Below are 14,268 nucleotides of genomic sequence, written 5' to 3' on the forward strand. Positions count from 1 at the left end.
AAATACAGTGTGAGCCACGTAGGGATAAATTTTATTTATTTATTTATTTAGTTTCTTAGAGATGGGGTCTTGCTATGTTGCCCAGGCTGGACTCAAACTCCTGGGCTCAAGTCATCCTCCTACCTCAGCTGCCCCAGTAGCTGGGACTACAGGCGTGTGCCGCCACAGGGAGACCAATCTGTAATTTTTCTGTTTCTCCCTAAATTGCCCACGTTATCTCTTTTGTAATGAAAAAGAAAGAAAACGTGACTTACGTATACGAGTGAGCAGTGTGAACCTTCCTGGGAGAGAATCTCCTTGGGCGTCCGTTGTTTTAGTTTGTTTGCGTAAAATACCATGAACCAGGTGGCTTATAAATGACAGAGATTTGTTCCTCCCAGTTCTGTAGGGTGGAATTCCCAAATCAGGGCGCCAGCAGATCCAGTGTCCGTCCGGCAAGGGCTCTCTCGTTCACGGACGGTTCCCTCTCACTGTGTCCTCACCTAGAAGAAGGGGCCAGCCAGCTCTCTGCAGCCAGGTCACTAAGCCCATCGCCAGGTGCCACCCCTTGACATGGTCACCTCCCAAAGACCCCACTTCCTAATACCACTGCCTTGAGGGTCAGGATGTCAACGTGATTTTGGGGGGGACACACATTCCGGCCATGCAGCCGCCCGTGCGCCGTGCTGAGTTATTTCCCCAACCATAGTGCCCCTGCCCTGTGCTCGGCCGGCACGGAGCCCTCAGGAAACGGGACGGAGCCATGAAGGAAAAGGCTGCGAGAGGCCCGCGGCTGTCCTTTCCCGACCCCACCTCGTGGCGTGATGGTGATGAGGGTCGGATAGGAGGCCCTGGGTGGAGGCGGTGCTTCCGCCTGGCTGGGAGTGCCCACTCTGGCCAGGGCTGTGCCTATCTCTGCAGGGGTGGGGTGGGGCCCTGCTGTGTCTCCTATCCTGGCTGCTTCCATTCTTGTCCCTGCGTCTGGATGCCGTGGGCAGGTGGGCCAGAGATGAGCAGACAGCGGTGGCCCAGCTCCAGCGTCCCCAGATGGAGCGCTGAGGCTGCCTTGGCCTGCGGCGTTTTCTACCCGGGTTCCTTCTTTCTGTTCTCTCACTTCTTGATTTTTTACGTGTTGACGTCAACTGAGCTGGTTGGAGTCTCTTTCAGCCTAAAATAATGCAGAGCCCTAGGGTGGCTGGGCCGGGAGCATCCTAGAAGGACGTTTTCATTTTCTCTCCTTCCTGGGCTGTGGCGGCTGCTGCAGCCTGTGTCTCAAGGGTCCTTACCTGAGGCCAGTCTGGCCCCAGGTCCAGCCGTGGCAGAATGTCTGCCTCCACTCTCCTGTGCTACCAAGTGCCTGTGGGGGTGAGCTCATGGTGTTTTCATGTCACATGGACAGTATGTGGGGGGGTCCCAAGACCACCTGCAGGCTTGGCGACTCACAGGGTGGCTCCCATCGTTTGCACAGTTGAGGCCGGAGCCTGTCCTGTCTGAGGCGGTCCCTGTGCCCAGCTCCTCAGATGGGGACACAGCCCTGCGAGGTCTGTTCTCTCAGTGGGGGGTGGCTGGTGTGGCCGTCCCAGCCGTGGCCATGTCCTCAGGTTCCACCTTGTTGGGGGGCACGCCAAGACAGGCCGGTGGGGAGTGCCTGACCAGCTGAGTGGCGGCTTTCGCGCGGCAGGAAGGGGGCAATGGTGTAGATGAGGGGGCCAGAAGTGCTGTGCTCCAGGGTCCCTGTCTGAGGCCTCCTGCAAGGCTGCCTGTCTCCACAGGCTTGCTGTCCCAGGCACCTGCCTCTCTGCCCCTGTGCTCTGTCCCTGAGGGAAGGCTCTCCTCCTGCAGGTGACTGCAGGACCTCACTTTTCTCCTTTGTGGGATGGGGATAGTAACCCCGCTGGCCATGAGGTCTCAGGAGTAGGTGCTTGGCACAGTGCTTCACAGGCAGGGCATGTCAACAGAAGGCCGTGTTCGGATGCTAGCCCACTGGGGTGCTCCCTCAGCTCCTAGCAGCTGCCCTCAGGCCTGGGCCCACCTCCCAGTAGCCCCATTTCCTCAGGGGCCTCTGCTGTGACCGAGGAGGTGGGGACCCTTGGGGAGGCGAGGCCCTGCCAGGCAGCCAGGGCCTGTTGAGGACAAGCTGTGCGCCAGGCTTGTGCTGTGTGGCCTTCCGTGCAGCCTTTGCAGGTCAGGCTGGGGAGCCTTTCACAGAAGCAACCTCGGATGGACATTCAGCATTAACGCTGGGCTGCGTGCGGTCCTGACAGGTGGCCCCTTGTCCCCCAGACCTTGTCTGTGTGTTTTCTGTCGCCACATAGCAAACTATCACAAATCTAGCCGAGAGCCAGGGAACCCTGCCTCCAGCTCATGGCTCTGTAGGTCAGGCCAGGATGTGGCGTGGTTGGGTCCTCTGGGAGCCAGGAGTGGGCCCGGGCTGCATTCTCATCCGGAGGCTCGACTGGGGAGGGATCCACTTCTCACTCATGCGGGCTCTGGGCAGAATGCAATTCCCTGCTGCCACGAGACTGAGGTCCCTAGAGCCTTGGTGGCCATGGCCCCCCTCAATTTCTTGCCACATGGCCCTTTCATCTTGAAACCAGCGGCGGCGTGTCAGCAGCTCATGCTTCCGATCTCTGACTCCAGAGGTGCATATCAGTGGTTGCCTGGGGCTGGGGTGTGTGTGGGGGGTGACATGAGTCTTGTCTTGGAGGTGACGAAGATATTCTGGAATTTGATGGTGGTGGTTGCACAGCTTCAAGCGTACTAAGAGCCATTGAACTGCACACTTAAAAATGACACATCTTATGGTGAATTACATCTTCGTTTTGAGAACCAATGACAGTTCAAACTCCGTGCAGCCCAGGAGCTAGCTGGACAAGAGAGAGTGGCCAGTGATGCAGTTCACCTGGGCTGGAGCTCACACGAGCCCCAGATGCAGCACGCTCAGCCTCAGGAGCCACGTTCTGCTGGGACAGACCCGGCCCACCCAGCCTCCCGCCACTGACAGATGGTGCTGTGCTCCGATCTCTCTCCCACAGTCAGCCCGCCGAGGATGGAGCCCGCCCAGGGTGTTGCAGAGCAGCGAGAGCACGAGAAGGCTGGGAGCCCGGAGCGTGAGCCGGCGCCGTGGCAAGCCCTCCCCGTCCTGTCGGAGCAGCAGTCGGGGGACGTGGAGCTGGTGCTGGCCTATGCCGCGCCCGTCCTGGACAAACGCCAGACCTCGCGCCTCCTCAAGGAGGTGTCAGCCGTCTACCCGCTTCCCGCCCAGCCTCACCTCAAGCGGGTGCGGCCCAGCCGGGACACCAGCGGCCCCCACGCACTGGAGCTGCTGCTGTGCCTGGCGGGTCCGGCCACAGGCACGCGCTCGCTGGCCGAGCTCCTCCCGTGGCCGGCCGTCGACCCCTGCGGCCTGGGACAGCCCTTCCTGGTGCCCGTGCCTGCCCGGCCGCCTCTGACCCGGGGCCAGTTCGAGAAGGCTCGGGCCCACTGGCCCACGTCCTTCCACGAGGACAAGCAGGTCACGAGTGCCCTGGCTGGAAGGCTTTTCTCAGCGCAGGAGCGGGCCGCCATGCAGAGCCACATGGAGCGGGCTGTGCAGGCTGCGCGGCGGGCGGCTGCCCAGGGCCTGAGGGCTGTGGGGGCCGTGGTGGTGGACCCGGTTTCAGGCCGTGTGCTGGCCACGGGCCATGACTGCAGCCGCGCGGCCAGCCCCCTGCTGCACGCTGTCATGGTGTGCGTGGACCTCGTGGCCCGAGGCCAGGGCCGGGGCACCTACGACTTCAGGCCCTTCCCTGCCTGCTCTTTCACGCCAGTGGCTGCCTCGCAGGCTGTGCGGGTGGGCACCGTGCGCAAGCTGGACGAGGACGACGGCAGCCTCCCCTATGTGTGCACTGGCTACGACCTCTACGTCACCCGAGAGCCCTGCGCCATGTGCGCCATGGCCCTGGTGCACTCCCGCATCCTGCGGGTCTTCTACGGGGCGCCCTCGCCCGATGGCGCCCTGGGCACCCGCTTCCGCATCCACACGCAGCCCGACCTCAACCACCGCTTCCAGGTGTTCCACGGCGTGCTGGAGGACCAGTGCCGCCAGCTGGACCCCGACACATAGGCCAATGCCTTCCTGCTTCTGGAACATTCCCTGCTGGCCATCCTCTGGGCTGCCATGGGGCCCGAGCTCCTGTCTGTGGATTGTAAGGACACTCGCCGCCTGCGCTGTGCACACCCTCTGGCCCCGTCACGAGGAGTGCCTGGGCTCCCCGCCTGTCTGGAACGCGCTTTCCCCACACTGACCACGGCGGGTCCAGCCCCTGAGCCCTCGGCTACAGTTGTGTCTCTTTTGTGTCACTTGTGAGCAGATAGCTTTGACCTGTGAAAATAAACTACCAAAAACCAAGGGGGTGTCTGTGGACAGAGGTGTGGGGCCCTGGCAGTGGGTCCCGGGGTGGGTACGGTGTGCCAGTGGCCGGGGGGCTTGTGAAGGGGAGGGCACCTCTGAGCTGAGTGCTGTCCGAGCTCGGGCTCGCCCAGGTGGTGGAGTCTGGAAGATTCCAGTGAGCCTGCTGTGCCTGGCCCATGTGCACCCGGACACTGGGGTGTGGTCCAGTCTGGCTGCAGCCAGCTGACCTGAAGGTTCCCTTGGGGCCGGGACCAACATGAATTGGTGACAAGGTGGTTAGGCCTGGAAGTGGTGGTTTGTGGGGGACTCCGAGCAGGGCCCTTGGGTCCATCCGGCAAGTGCCCATTGCCTGACCACTGGGGTGCTGCATGGCCCCACGGCATGGCTGCCCTGAGCCCCCAGGCCGGGAGGGGCAGGGGAGACAGGAGGGGTTCTGCCTGGGAGCCTGTGCAGCACACAGGACACTGGGGCTGGGTTCCAGGCTGGGCAGAGGGTCCCTGGGGTGGGTGGGAGCCACAGAGGCGTTGGGCAGCGGCCAGGGAGGAGGGAGCGAGCGGGCGGTGGGATGCTTCTTCCCAGGCTCTGGGGAGCCTGCCCAGCCAGCGTCACCTCGCCTGGCTGGGGTGGCCCTGGGAGCTCAGCGTTTCAGGCACTTCCTCACTGGACTGGGAAGAGGCAGGTCCTGCCCCGTGTCCGGCTTCACACCTGCTCCTGGCCAAGCTCTGGGGACTAGTCAGACCCTGCTGGCCAGTGGGGGGGCACTGAGCTGCTCCCTGAGGTGGCAGGTCCACCCACCACGCCCCCCAAAACCAGCTGGACCCTCTGAGTTTTGCACGTCCGAGGTGACCTGGGTGGCGTTAGTTCATGGGGTTCCCTCAGGAGGGCTCGTGTGTCTTGGATTGTGATGGAGTCCATGGCCCTACAGGGCTCACAGGTGAGAACTGTGGCCCAGAGAGGTGTTGTCACTTGCTGTGGTCACACAGCAATGAGCTTGAACCTGGTTCTGGGTCACTCGCTGGGAAGTTGTGCCTCACAGCAGTCGTTGGCACCTGGAGCTAGAAGTTGGAGTGGGAGCAGCCTCGAGACAGAGGGCAGTGGGTGGGAGGGAGCTGCGGCACGGCCCTATTGCCAGCACTGATGGTGCCCTCAGATTCTGAGGGGAAGTGACCACTGACTGCTATCACACATCACCTGTGGTGCCATCTGAGCCTGAAGCTGAGCTGGGCTGGCGTTTCTGGTGAGAGCCCAGAGCATCGGGCTGTTAGGGGCTTTTCCGTCACAGTGGGTAGCCTGGTAGTTAGCACCCCCACCTGGGCTGCTGTGGCCTGCAGCTGGGTATTGGGTCACCGCTCGGCTAAGGGGAGTCCCCCCAGGCTGCAGTGCAGTGGTGTCATCATAGCTCACTGCGGCCTCCAACTCCTGGGGTCAAGCAATCCTCCTGCCTCAGCCTCCCAAGTAGCTGGGACTATAAGTGTGCACCACCACACCTGGCTAATTTTTCTCCTTTTTGTAGGGATGGGGTCTCACTGTGTTGCCCAGTCCAGGCTCAAATCTTGAACTCCTGGCTTTAAGTCATCTCCTGCCTCAGCCTCCCAAGCGCTGGGGTCACGGGTGTGAGCACTGCGCTGGCCTCTCCTTCACTGTCACTGTCTTCCTTTCAGGTGGCTGCAGGCTTCAGCCCCGGCCGGGTCAGCCAAAGCAGAAATGCCAGGTCAGTCCTGCCTCTGCTGGAGGCCCCGGCACTGTGGGGTCTTCTCTCTTTCCCCTGGAAGTATTCCCAGCAGGGAGGGAGACCCTAGCAGATCCCACACGCCCTCCTTCCTGGGCCTTCTGCCTTTTGCCACCTGGGGTGGCACAGTTTGGCATAGCTGGCTTCACGCCGGTGAGGCCAGGAGGCCAGTGGGGAAGAGCCACGGGTTCGCCGGCGTTCTCTCGCTGGGAAGCAGGGGCGAGGTGCTAGTAGAATGAGGTGGGCCTTGGAGGGGATGCAGGGCCCCGGGGGCAGCAGAGGCTCCTCAGCAGCTGCCCCAGCCCTGGCCTCACCACCCCTGTGGCCCTCGAGGCACACACAGCCCCGGCACCCCCGCCCGGCCATTCTCTTTATTTATAGCTCTTGCACCCTCTTGCTCTCTGAGCCATCACTCACTCCCTGCATTTACTGCTTGTCTCTCCAGACGGCAGCCCCTTGAGGACGGGGTCTTCAGCTGTCTTGCTCACTGCCTGGCCCTGGCAGGTGCTCAGGGACCGCATCCTGAGGCAGTGCCGACTGAGCTAGGGCGCCTCAGGGGCTTTCCACTGTGGGCAGAGTCGTGTGCCCACCAAAGGCCGTGTCCACGTCGTGACCCCCGGAACCTGGGAGCGGGACCTTGTTTGGACATAGGGCCTTTGCAGATGGGACCATGTTATGGAAGCCACAGGAAACTTGCTAGAACCCTCCACGGAGTCACAGATATTAATAGCGTTCAGACTCTGCCTACTGAGTCTGTGTGTTACTTTCCTGTGGCTATTGTAAGAAATCATCATACACCTGATGGCTTAAAACAACAAAACGTGTTATCTGACCATTTAGGAGGGCAGAAGTCCTAAAATCAAGGTGTGGCAAGGCCGGTCCCTCCTGGGGGCTCCAGGGGAGAACTCGTCTCCTGCCTTTCCCAGCGTCTAGCGGCTCGAGGCCCTTCCTCCCCCTTCAGAGCCAGCAGCGCAGCGTCTTCCAGTCTCTCTGCCTCCGACCCTCCTGCCACCTCGTGGGAGGACCCTGTGCTGACACTGGGCCCCCAGGTCATCCAGGGTGACCTCCCATCCTTCTGCCACGTGAAGTGGCCTGCGCACACGTCCTGGGATGAGGGGTCCTTGGGGGCACCTTTGAGCAGACCGCAGTCAGCTCTGTCCGTGGTGTTCCCTGTCCTGCAGAAAAGGAGAACAACTTCCCCCCGCTGCCGCGGTTCATCCCGCTGAAGCCCTGCTTCTACCAGAACTTCTCCGACGAGATCCCCATCGAGCACCAGGTCCTGGTGAAGAGGATCTACCGGCTGTGGATGTGTGAGCCGCAGCTCCTGCTGGGCGCTTGGGTGGGCAGGAGGCGGGACCCTGCTAAGACCCCAGCCTGGTCTGGTTCTGACACAAGCGCCCGGGGCCGGGGGGAGTCGTGAGCCAGAGGGCAGCACTGGAGCTCCCGTGACAGGGCTGTGGGAACCTGCGCTTGCAGCCTGCTGGGCAGCGTGGGGTGGTGGGCGCAGCAGGCTGGGGCCTGGCCAGCGCAGCCCTCCCGAGGGGGGAGCAGTGTTTGGGACGCAGCGCCCGGGCAGACACCTGCTGTCCGCCCTGAGCCCGTCTCTGGGCCCTGCGGTGACTGAAGCCAGCACCCGTGACGTGCGTGGTGAGGCTGGGGGCAGACGCCCCGATCCCAGCTCAGCCATCCGCCTACCGTACAGTTTACTGCGCCACCCTTGGGGTCAACCTGGTTGCCTGCCTTGCCTGGTGGATCGGCGGGGGCTCAGGAGCCAACTTCGGCCTGGCCTTCCTGTGGCTGCTGCTCTTCACGCCCTGCGGTTATGTGTGCTGGTTCCGACCTGCCTACAAGGCCTTCCGGTAAGTCAGAGCCGTGGGGGCGAGGGGTCCAGCGGTGCCTGCAGTTCCTGTAGCACCTGCACCCGCCGCAGTCTGTGGAAGTACCTGATGCTGATGTCTGGCCAAGACACCCACCGTGCACCTTCTGGTTTCTGTCCCGGCTTCCCTCGCCTACCACAGGGCACCTGGGCCCCAGCTTGCCTGGGCTGTCCTGGTCTACGCTTGTTGGCAGCAGTTTGCATCCCGTTAGCTGACTGTGGCCCCTGCGCCAGGCCCAGCTGCTGCCTGATTTGTGCTGCTTTTTAATAACTTGATCTAAAGACTTCACATATCACACAGTTCACCTACTTAAAGTGGTTTCAAACTATGGTCTAGTGGTTTTTAATGTATTCATGTATTCACAATGCCGTGCAATCATCACTACTACCTAGTTCCAGAACATTCCATCACCCCAAAGGAAGCCCATACCCCTCAGCAGTCACTCCCCATCCCCTCCCCTGGCCCCCACGAATCCATGTCTGTGGCTCTGCCTGTTCTGGACATTTCACGTAAACGGAGTCTCACACTGTGTGTCCTTCTGTGTCTGGCATCTCTCACTGAGCACCGTGTCCTCAAGGTCCATCCACCCTGTGGCCTGTGTCAGAGCCTTGTCCCTTTTTGTGGCTGATACTCCACATATGGGTGGATCACATTGTGTTGATCCACTCGTCTGTTCCCACCTTTGGCTGTTGTGCATAGAGCTGCCACAGACGTTTGCCCCCAGCTGGCCTGTGCCCCCCTCGCCACTCAGGTTTGTGTCTTGTCCACCCAGATGATCCTGAATCCCAGACTCCCAGAGTGGGTCAGAAAGGGTACCTGAGGCTCCCCTTGAAGATGGGACTGAGACCTGGGCTGGCATTTGTTGGAAGGGGCTGACGCTGAGGGCCGGCTTGGGGCAGCTGTGAACACGTGGGCAGGGGCATGGCTGGCTTTGGGGAGAGCCTGGGAGCAGCCTGAGCTGCCAAAAGCTTCCCTGCCTTCCCCAGAGCCTGCCGTCCCTTCTCCAGAACTGGCAGCTGCCTGGTGAGGACCGCCCCCATTGCCATGTTAGATGTGGGGAACCTCTTAAGTTCTTTACCGCGGAGACCAGGTCGGGCTGCCGTATCTTCTCAGAGGAGCAGTTTTGGCCCTTTGTGGTTAGAGCCCAGTTTGAAGAGTTCGTGCATTTTTCGTATCTGAGAGAGTGAGCACCCCCTGCTGTCTCTGCCCCAGCCTCTCCAGGCCATGGTTACAGTCTTGTTTTCCATCCCTCTGCAGGGCCGACAGCTCCTTTAACTTCATGGCGTTTTTCTTCATCTTTGGAGCACAGTTTGTCCTGACCGTCATCCAGGCCATCGGCTTCTCGGGATGGGGCGCATGGTGAGCCTTTGTCCGTGGCGTGGCACATGCTACTTGTCGGAATGAGAGCCTGGCGGGAAACTGGCAAGGCTGCCAGTGTGTTATGGCTCCAGTTTGGAAAGACGCTTTCCCAGCAATGGGGGCGCCGAGCTCACACCCGGGCAGCGAGGGCTCCACTGAGCACCTGTGTCCCGCACCAGCTGGGCTTGTTCCCAAGTGTCACTCGTGCCCCAGCCAGGAAACTAGGAGCAAACTCCAGGCAACCGACGTTTCCACATGGGTCTCTGAAGGAGAAGGACTTGAAGATGTATAAAAATGCACATCGCACCTGAGATCAGTTAACAACAGTTCTCTAGTATTGCCAGGCACTCAGAAGTGTTCATACCGTCCAACCAATGTGTTTTATTTATTTTTATTTACTTATTTTTTTTGAGACGGTCTCTTTCTGTTACCCAGGCTGGAGTGCAGTGGTGTCATCACAGCTCACTGCAGCCTCTAATCCTGGGCTCAAGCGATCCTCCTGCCTCAGCCTTCTGAGTAGCTGGGACTACAGGCACCACCATGGGCCTGGCTAATTTTTAAAAAATATTTTTTGTAGATGTGGGGTCTTGCTCTGTTGCTCAGGCTGGTCTCAGACTCCCAGCCTCAAGTGATCCTCCAGCTTCAGCCTCCAAAAGTGCTGGGATTACAGGCATGAGCCACTGCACCTGGCCTTATCATCTGTTTAGGAAAAAAAAAAAAATCTCAAAAAGACCATACTTTCCGCTTACCTCCTGCCCCAGAGGTGAGCAGGATGCCCATGTAGGCATTCCTGGGATGTGGGCTGCAGGCCACGGGTTTTGTAGCATCTTGCTGATTAGTGATATGCAACGTTGTTTTCCCCTCTTATTTTAAATCTCTGCTAAGCATCCCACCGTGTGGGTGCAGCAGCATTTACACGTGTGTTCTCGGCCAATGGGGGTTTGGGTTTTCCCCAGATTTTCATCATACAAACAGTCGCTGTAGGATAAATTCTTAGAAGTAGACGTGTGGGGTAAAGGAGTGAGCGTTTAAGTCTTTCCATAGCTGAGGCCCCATTGCCCTTCACAAAGGGTGACGATCAGGGTGGCACTCATGTCTCTGTCCCCCGCACACTCAACGCTGGTGCGATATCAGGAAAATGAGACCTTGCTCTGTCTCGCACGTCCTTGGTGGGGCATCGTGGTGTGCTTACTGGTCACTTGGCCATCCTGTGTGAACTGCCCATTTCTGTGAGCATTTTTTACCTTTTTCTTGTTGATTTGTTGGTACTCTTTACATAGGAAGGGCAGTGGGTCCTTATCTGGCGGGCATGCGGACACCCACACTTCTTCTCGTCCCCTGCAGTGGTTGGTTGGCAGCGATTGGCTTCTTCCAGACCAGCGTGGGGGCTGCCGTGGTCATGCTGCTTCCGGCCATCATGTTCTCCCTGTCTGCTGCTATGATGGCCATCATGATTGTGAAGGTGAGTCTGCAGGTCCCAGGACATCCAGCCCTCGGCCCCTTCTCTCCAAGCGTCTTGTCACCCCTGAGCATTTCAGGTGGATGAGCCTGATGGGGAGACCAGGCCCAGCATCCGGAACCCTCTCCCTATGGAGTCACCGGGAAGCCACCACCCACCCAGGTGTTCATGGGGGCTGGTCATGCAGCCCCGTCCCACCTGGCCCGTGCCTGAGATTCCACACTGCAGAGGACAGCAGGGTGGGCATAGACCATGTCGTAGGACCAGTTCAAGCGCAGCAGCTGAGGCCCAGCTCTGGCCACGTGACAATCACCAGTGGTGCCAAAGGAGGGGTGGTATGGACCCTGCTCAGCGGGAAAAGAGGCTCCCAAATTCCCGGGCAGGACCAGCCCCTTCCACGAAAGCAGGCAGGGGTCAGAGCTCCGGGCAGGGGCCCCGAGTCCATGATTTTGGGTCCTCTGCGTTCTCTCAAGTTTCCGCAGAGACTCTCTGGGATGGGTTTGGGAGCAGCAGGCGTCGGTGTCCTCGACACTTGGGGGCCCTCCTCCCTCAAGGCCGCTGGTCTCAGACGGCTTCACTTTCCCTGCACCGTTCCTTCCACTGGTACCGTCGCACGCGTTGGACTGACGCGCAGTCGACGGCGCTGCCACCCACCGACGGACAGGAGCTCACTCTGGTTGTAGCTGCATTTTCATTTCTTATTTTTATAACGTCCCTGTCATTTTCTGTGATTTGGGAATGTTGCGATGGCTGACGACGTAGGCCGAGGTCGCATCTTTCCACCAGATAGTTTCATTTGCGTAATACATGGCTTTGCCCTGTGACTCCGTATAAAACAACCCACACTACCCTATACGTCAAAAACGGGTGTTTATTGATACGGAAATGTCGCAGTACGGCCACGTATGTGGCACTTGGAAGGGTGTCCTGTGGCCCTGGTGCATCGTGGCAGCAGGGGGATGGGAGTGTCACCTTAGGCGGAGCCGACTGCTCTGTCCTCGTGGCATGAAGCAGCTGCAGGCGGCTAGTGAAGAAGTCAGTGTGGCCGTGATCCCAGGAGAGGCTGTTTACGGGCGGATACGAGAAAGAAGACAAGCCTCGCTTGAGAGCGCATCTGTGCACGCGGTGCACTGACTTTCTGTCCCCAACTCCCTGTCCTTCCCTGCAGGTGCACAGGATCTACCGAGGGGGTGGCGGAAGTTTCCAGAAGGCGCAGACAGAGTGGAACACGGGTGTTTGGCGGAACCCGCCATCGAGGGAGGCCCAATACAACAACTTTTCAGGGAACAGCCTGCCTGAGTACCCCACCGTGCCCAGCTACCCAGCCAGTGGCAGCCAGTGGCCCTAGAGAGTGCCAGCCAGCCCTTCTGCTGCCCACTGCCTCCCTCCACTGCCTTGTCCAGAGAGCCCAAGTGTCTGTCCCCATAGCCCTCCCAGGAGGGCCCCAGCGGGGGCCACAGACCCCATGTCCATCTCACGCCCAAAGCAGGGCTCCTCGCAAGCACTGCCTGGCAGGACGCCCTCTGGATCCTGGAAACATGTCACCTTGACATCCCCTCAAGGCAGCCCACAGCCCTGTCTCTCCTGGTCACAGAGGCGTGACCCGCTGGAGCCCCCGGGGAGAAGGCAGAGCAGCCTGGCCTCGGCTCCATCTCACACCCCCTGCCCTGCGCCCTGTGACCAGGGCAGCAGCCCTGACCCAGGAGGTGGCCTCACAGCGCCAGGCTTTCTTTCCCCTGGGGCGACGGAGGGGCTTGATGTACAGCCCGGTCTTCGATATTTTTGTCATCTCCCAAGTCCCCATCGTCCTGCATCTGACGGCCCTTGGTGACCAGCACACAGATGGTCAGAGGCAGATCCCGCCCCCTCAGCCTGGCGGAGGTCTGTGCTGCGCCCCCAGGCTCTCCCTTCACTCCTGCCTGAGGGTGTAATTGTGGGGACACCTTCCCCCTCCTGGCCAGGGACCTCGGGCAAGACCCACCTGCACCCCAAATCCAGGACCCAGTTGCTATGGTGGAGGAGAGAGGCTCCCCCAGACCCAGCAACCCCAGAGGAAAACAGTTACCATCTCCGCAGAGCCCGTGGGGCCGCCTGTCCCCAGCACAGGAGGGTAACGCTGGAACCCGGAGGCTCCTGTTGAGACATCGGAGCTGAAGAACCTTTTTCTCAGTCTGCGGGAAGCAGAGACGGTTTCTCAGGAGACAAAGCCCAAGAGTGGCCTTTTCCGAGGAGTTGAGATGTGATACATCCCTGTGCCTTATCGAGGAATTTCAGCAAACGTCACTATTGTTTTCTTCAATCCTTCTAACTCTCCTCGAGGCAGTTTTGTCCGACTCGAAAGAGCTGAAACACATCTCGGGGATTTCCACGGGACCTTTGATAAGGGTTAGGCCAAAAAGAAGCCTTTGCCGAGTCACCTTTTGTTGCTCGCCAGCTATGTCCTGGGGCACCCTGGGCCGCTGCCCCTATCCCCCGACCACCCCCCGCAGGACAGGGGCCTCCCAGCACCTGCCATGCACCCCCCACGCTCATTTGCTTTGGCTGCTGTGCCAAACGTCCTTGGTGCCCAAAGGTGGCCACGGTGCCGGGGTGGGAGGGAAGGAAGCCAGGATAGGAAACCCTGCGGCCACAGATCTGTGCCTTGGGTCGTCTGTCCTCAGGTTACACCTCTGGCCGACCCCTTGCCAAGAGGCACCCACTCAGCTGGCCACGAGGCTGAGTGTCAGCTCGCCCGGGGCTACTAACAGCAGGTGCAGGGGCCTTAGGGTACCTGGCAGTGCCCGCCCACCCAGCTGTGCTTTGCCCTTATAACGACGTGGGGGTTTTTGTTACATGAACATACCTGGAAATAAATATTTCTGCATCAGACCGAGTGCAGGGCCAAGTCCGTGGTGTGTGAGCCTGTGTGTGTACCCGTTGTCTCGTCTGAGGAAGGGTCCCAGCGCACCCGGCTGCCTGCAGGGTAGAGCTGGAGTGAGCCTATGTCCCTGGGCCCAAGTCTGGGCATTGAGGTGCCCTTACCCTGTGTGCTGTGCTGATGGCCGCTCCACCCTGTCCACCCGCCCCGGAGACAAGTCCAGACCTGAGCAGCAGCATGTGGCGGGGGTCGGGGAGGGACCCACTCCACACCATGCTCATGCACCACCCCTGCTCTGTTCCTTCATGTTTTATTTTTATTATTTTTTATTTTAAAAGATTTTTTTTCTAGAGATGAGGTCTTGCTGTGTTGCCCAGGCTCATCTCAAACTCTTGATCTTAAGTGATCCTCCCATCTTGGCCTTCCAAAGCAATGGGATCACAGGTGTGAGCCAACTCCCCAGGTCCCCCCCTGGGTTTTGACCACATGGCTCCAACCTCATTGTGTCTCCATGCAGCCGTCTTCCCATCTCTTGTGTCTCTTGGAAGGACACCGGCTGTTGGATGTGGGACCCACTTGTAGTGATTGCACCTCAAGATCCTTAGTTATGTCTGC

The 14,268-nt window shown here is 59.8% G+C and overlaps 2 protein-coding genes across 3 annotated transcripts in view; both read left to right on the forward strand.

Annotated features, from left to right (window-relative positions):
* SCAMP4 (secretory carrier membrane protein 4) overlaps window positions 1-13,668 on the forward strand; it is an 18,440-nt gene extending 4,772 nt beyond the window's left edge. For both annotated transcript variants that reach the window (XM_012645457.1, XM_012645458.1), the window contains exons 2-7: window positions 6,034-6,083; window positions 7,283-7,411; window positions 7,804-7,960; window positions 9,236-9,337; window positions 10,682-10,799; window positions 11,965-13,668. In XM_012645457.1, coding sequence (XP_012500911.1) covers window positions 6,077-6,083; window positions 7,283-7,411; window positions 7,804-7,960; window positions 9,236-9,337; window positions 10,682-10,799; window positions 11,965-12,144 — 693 coding nt within the window. In that variant the 5' untranslated portion in view covers window positions 6,034-6,076 and the 3' untranslated portion in view covers window positions 12,145-13,668. The remainder of the gene's footprint in view (window positions 1-6,033; window positions 6,084-7,282; window positions 7,412-7,803; window positions 7,961-9,235; window positions 9,338-10,681; window positions 10,800-11,964) is intronic.
* Window positions 2,984-4,405, forward strand: ADAT3 (adenosine deaminase, tRNA-specific 3). The gene has a single exon (XM_012645456.1). It carries the CDS (start codon window positions 2,984-2,986, stop codon window positions 4,082-4,084), a length of 1,101 nt encoding a protein of 366 aa, XP_012500910.1. The 3' UTR covers window positions 4,085-4,405.
* Window positions 13,669-14,268: the final 600 nt, after the last annotated feature.

This window comes from Propithecus coquereli, unplaced genomic scaffold (genome assembly GCF_000956105.1).
Source record: "Propithecus coquereli isolate 6110/MARCELLA unplaced genomic scaffold, Pcoq_1.0 Scaffold232, whole genome shotgun sequence".
NCBI classification, from domain to species: domain Eukaryota; kingdom Metazoa; phylum Chordata; class Mammalia; order Primates; family Indriidae; genus Propithecus; species Propithecus coquereli.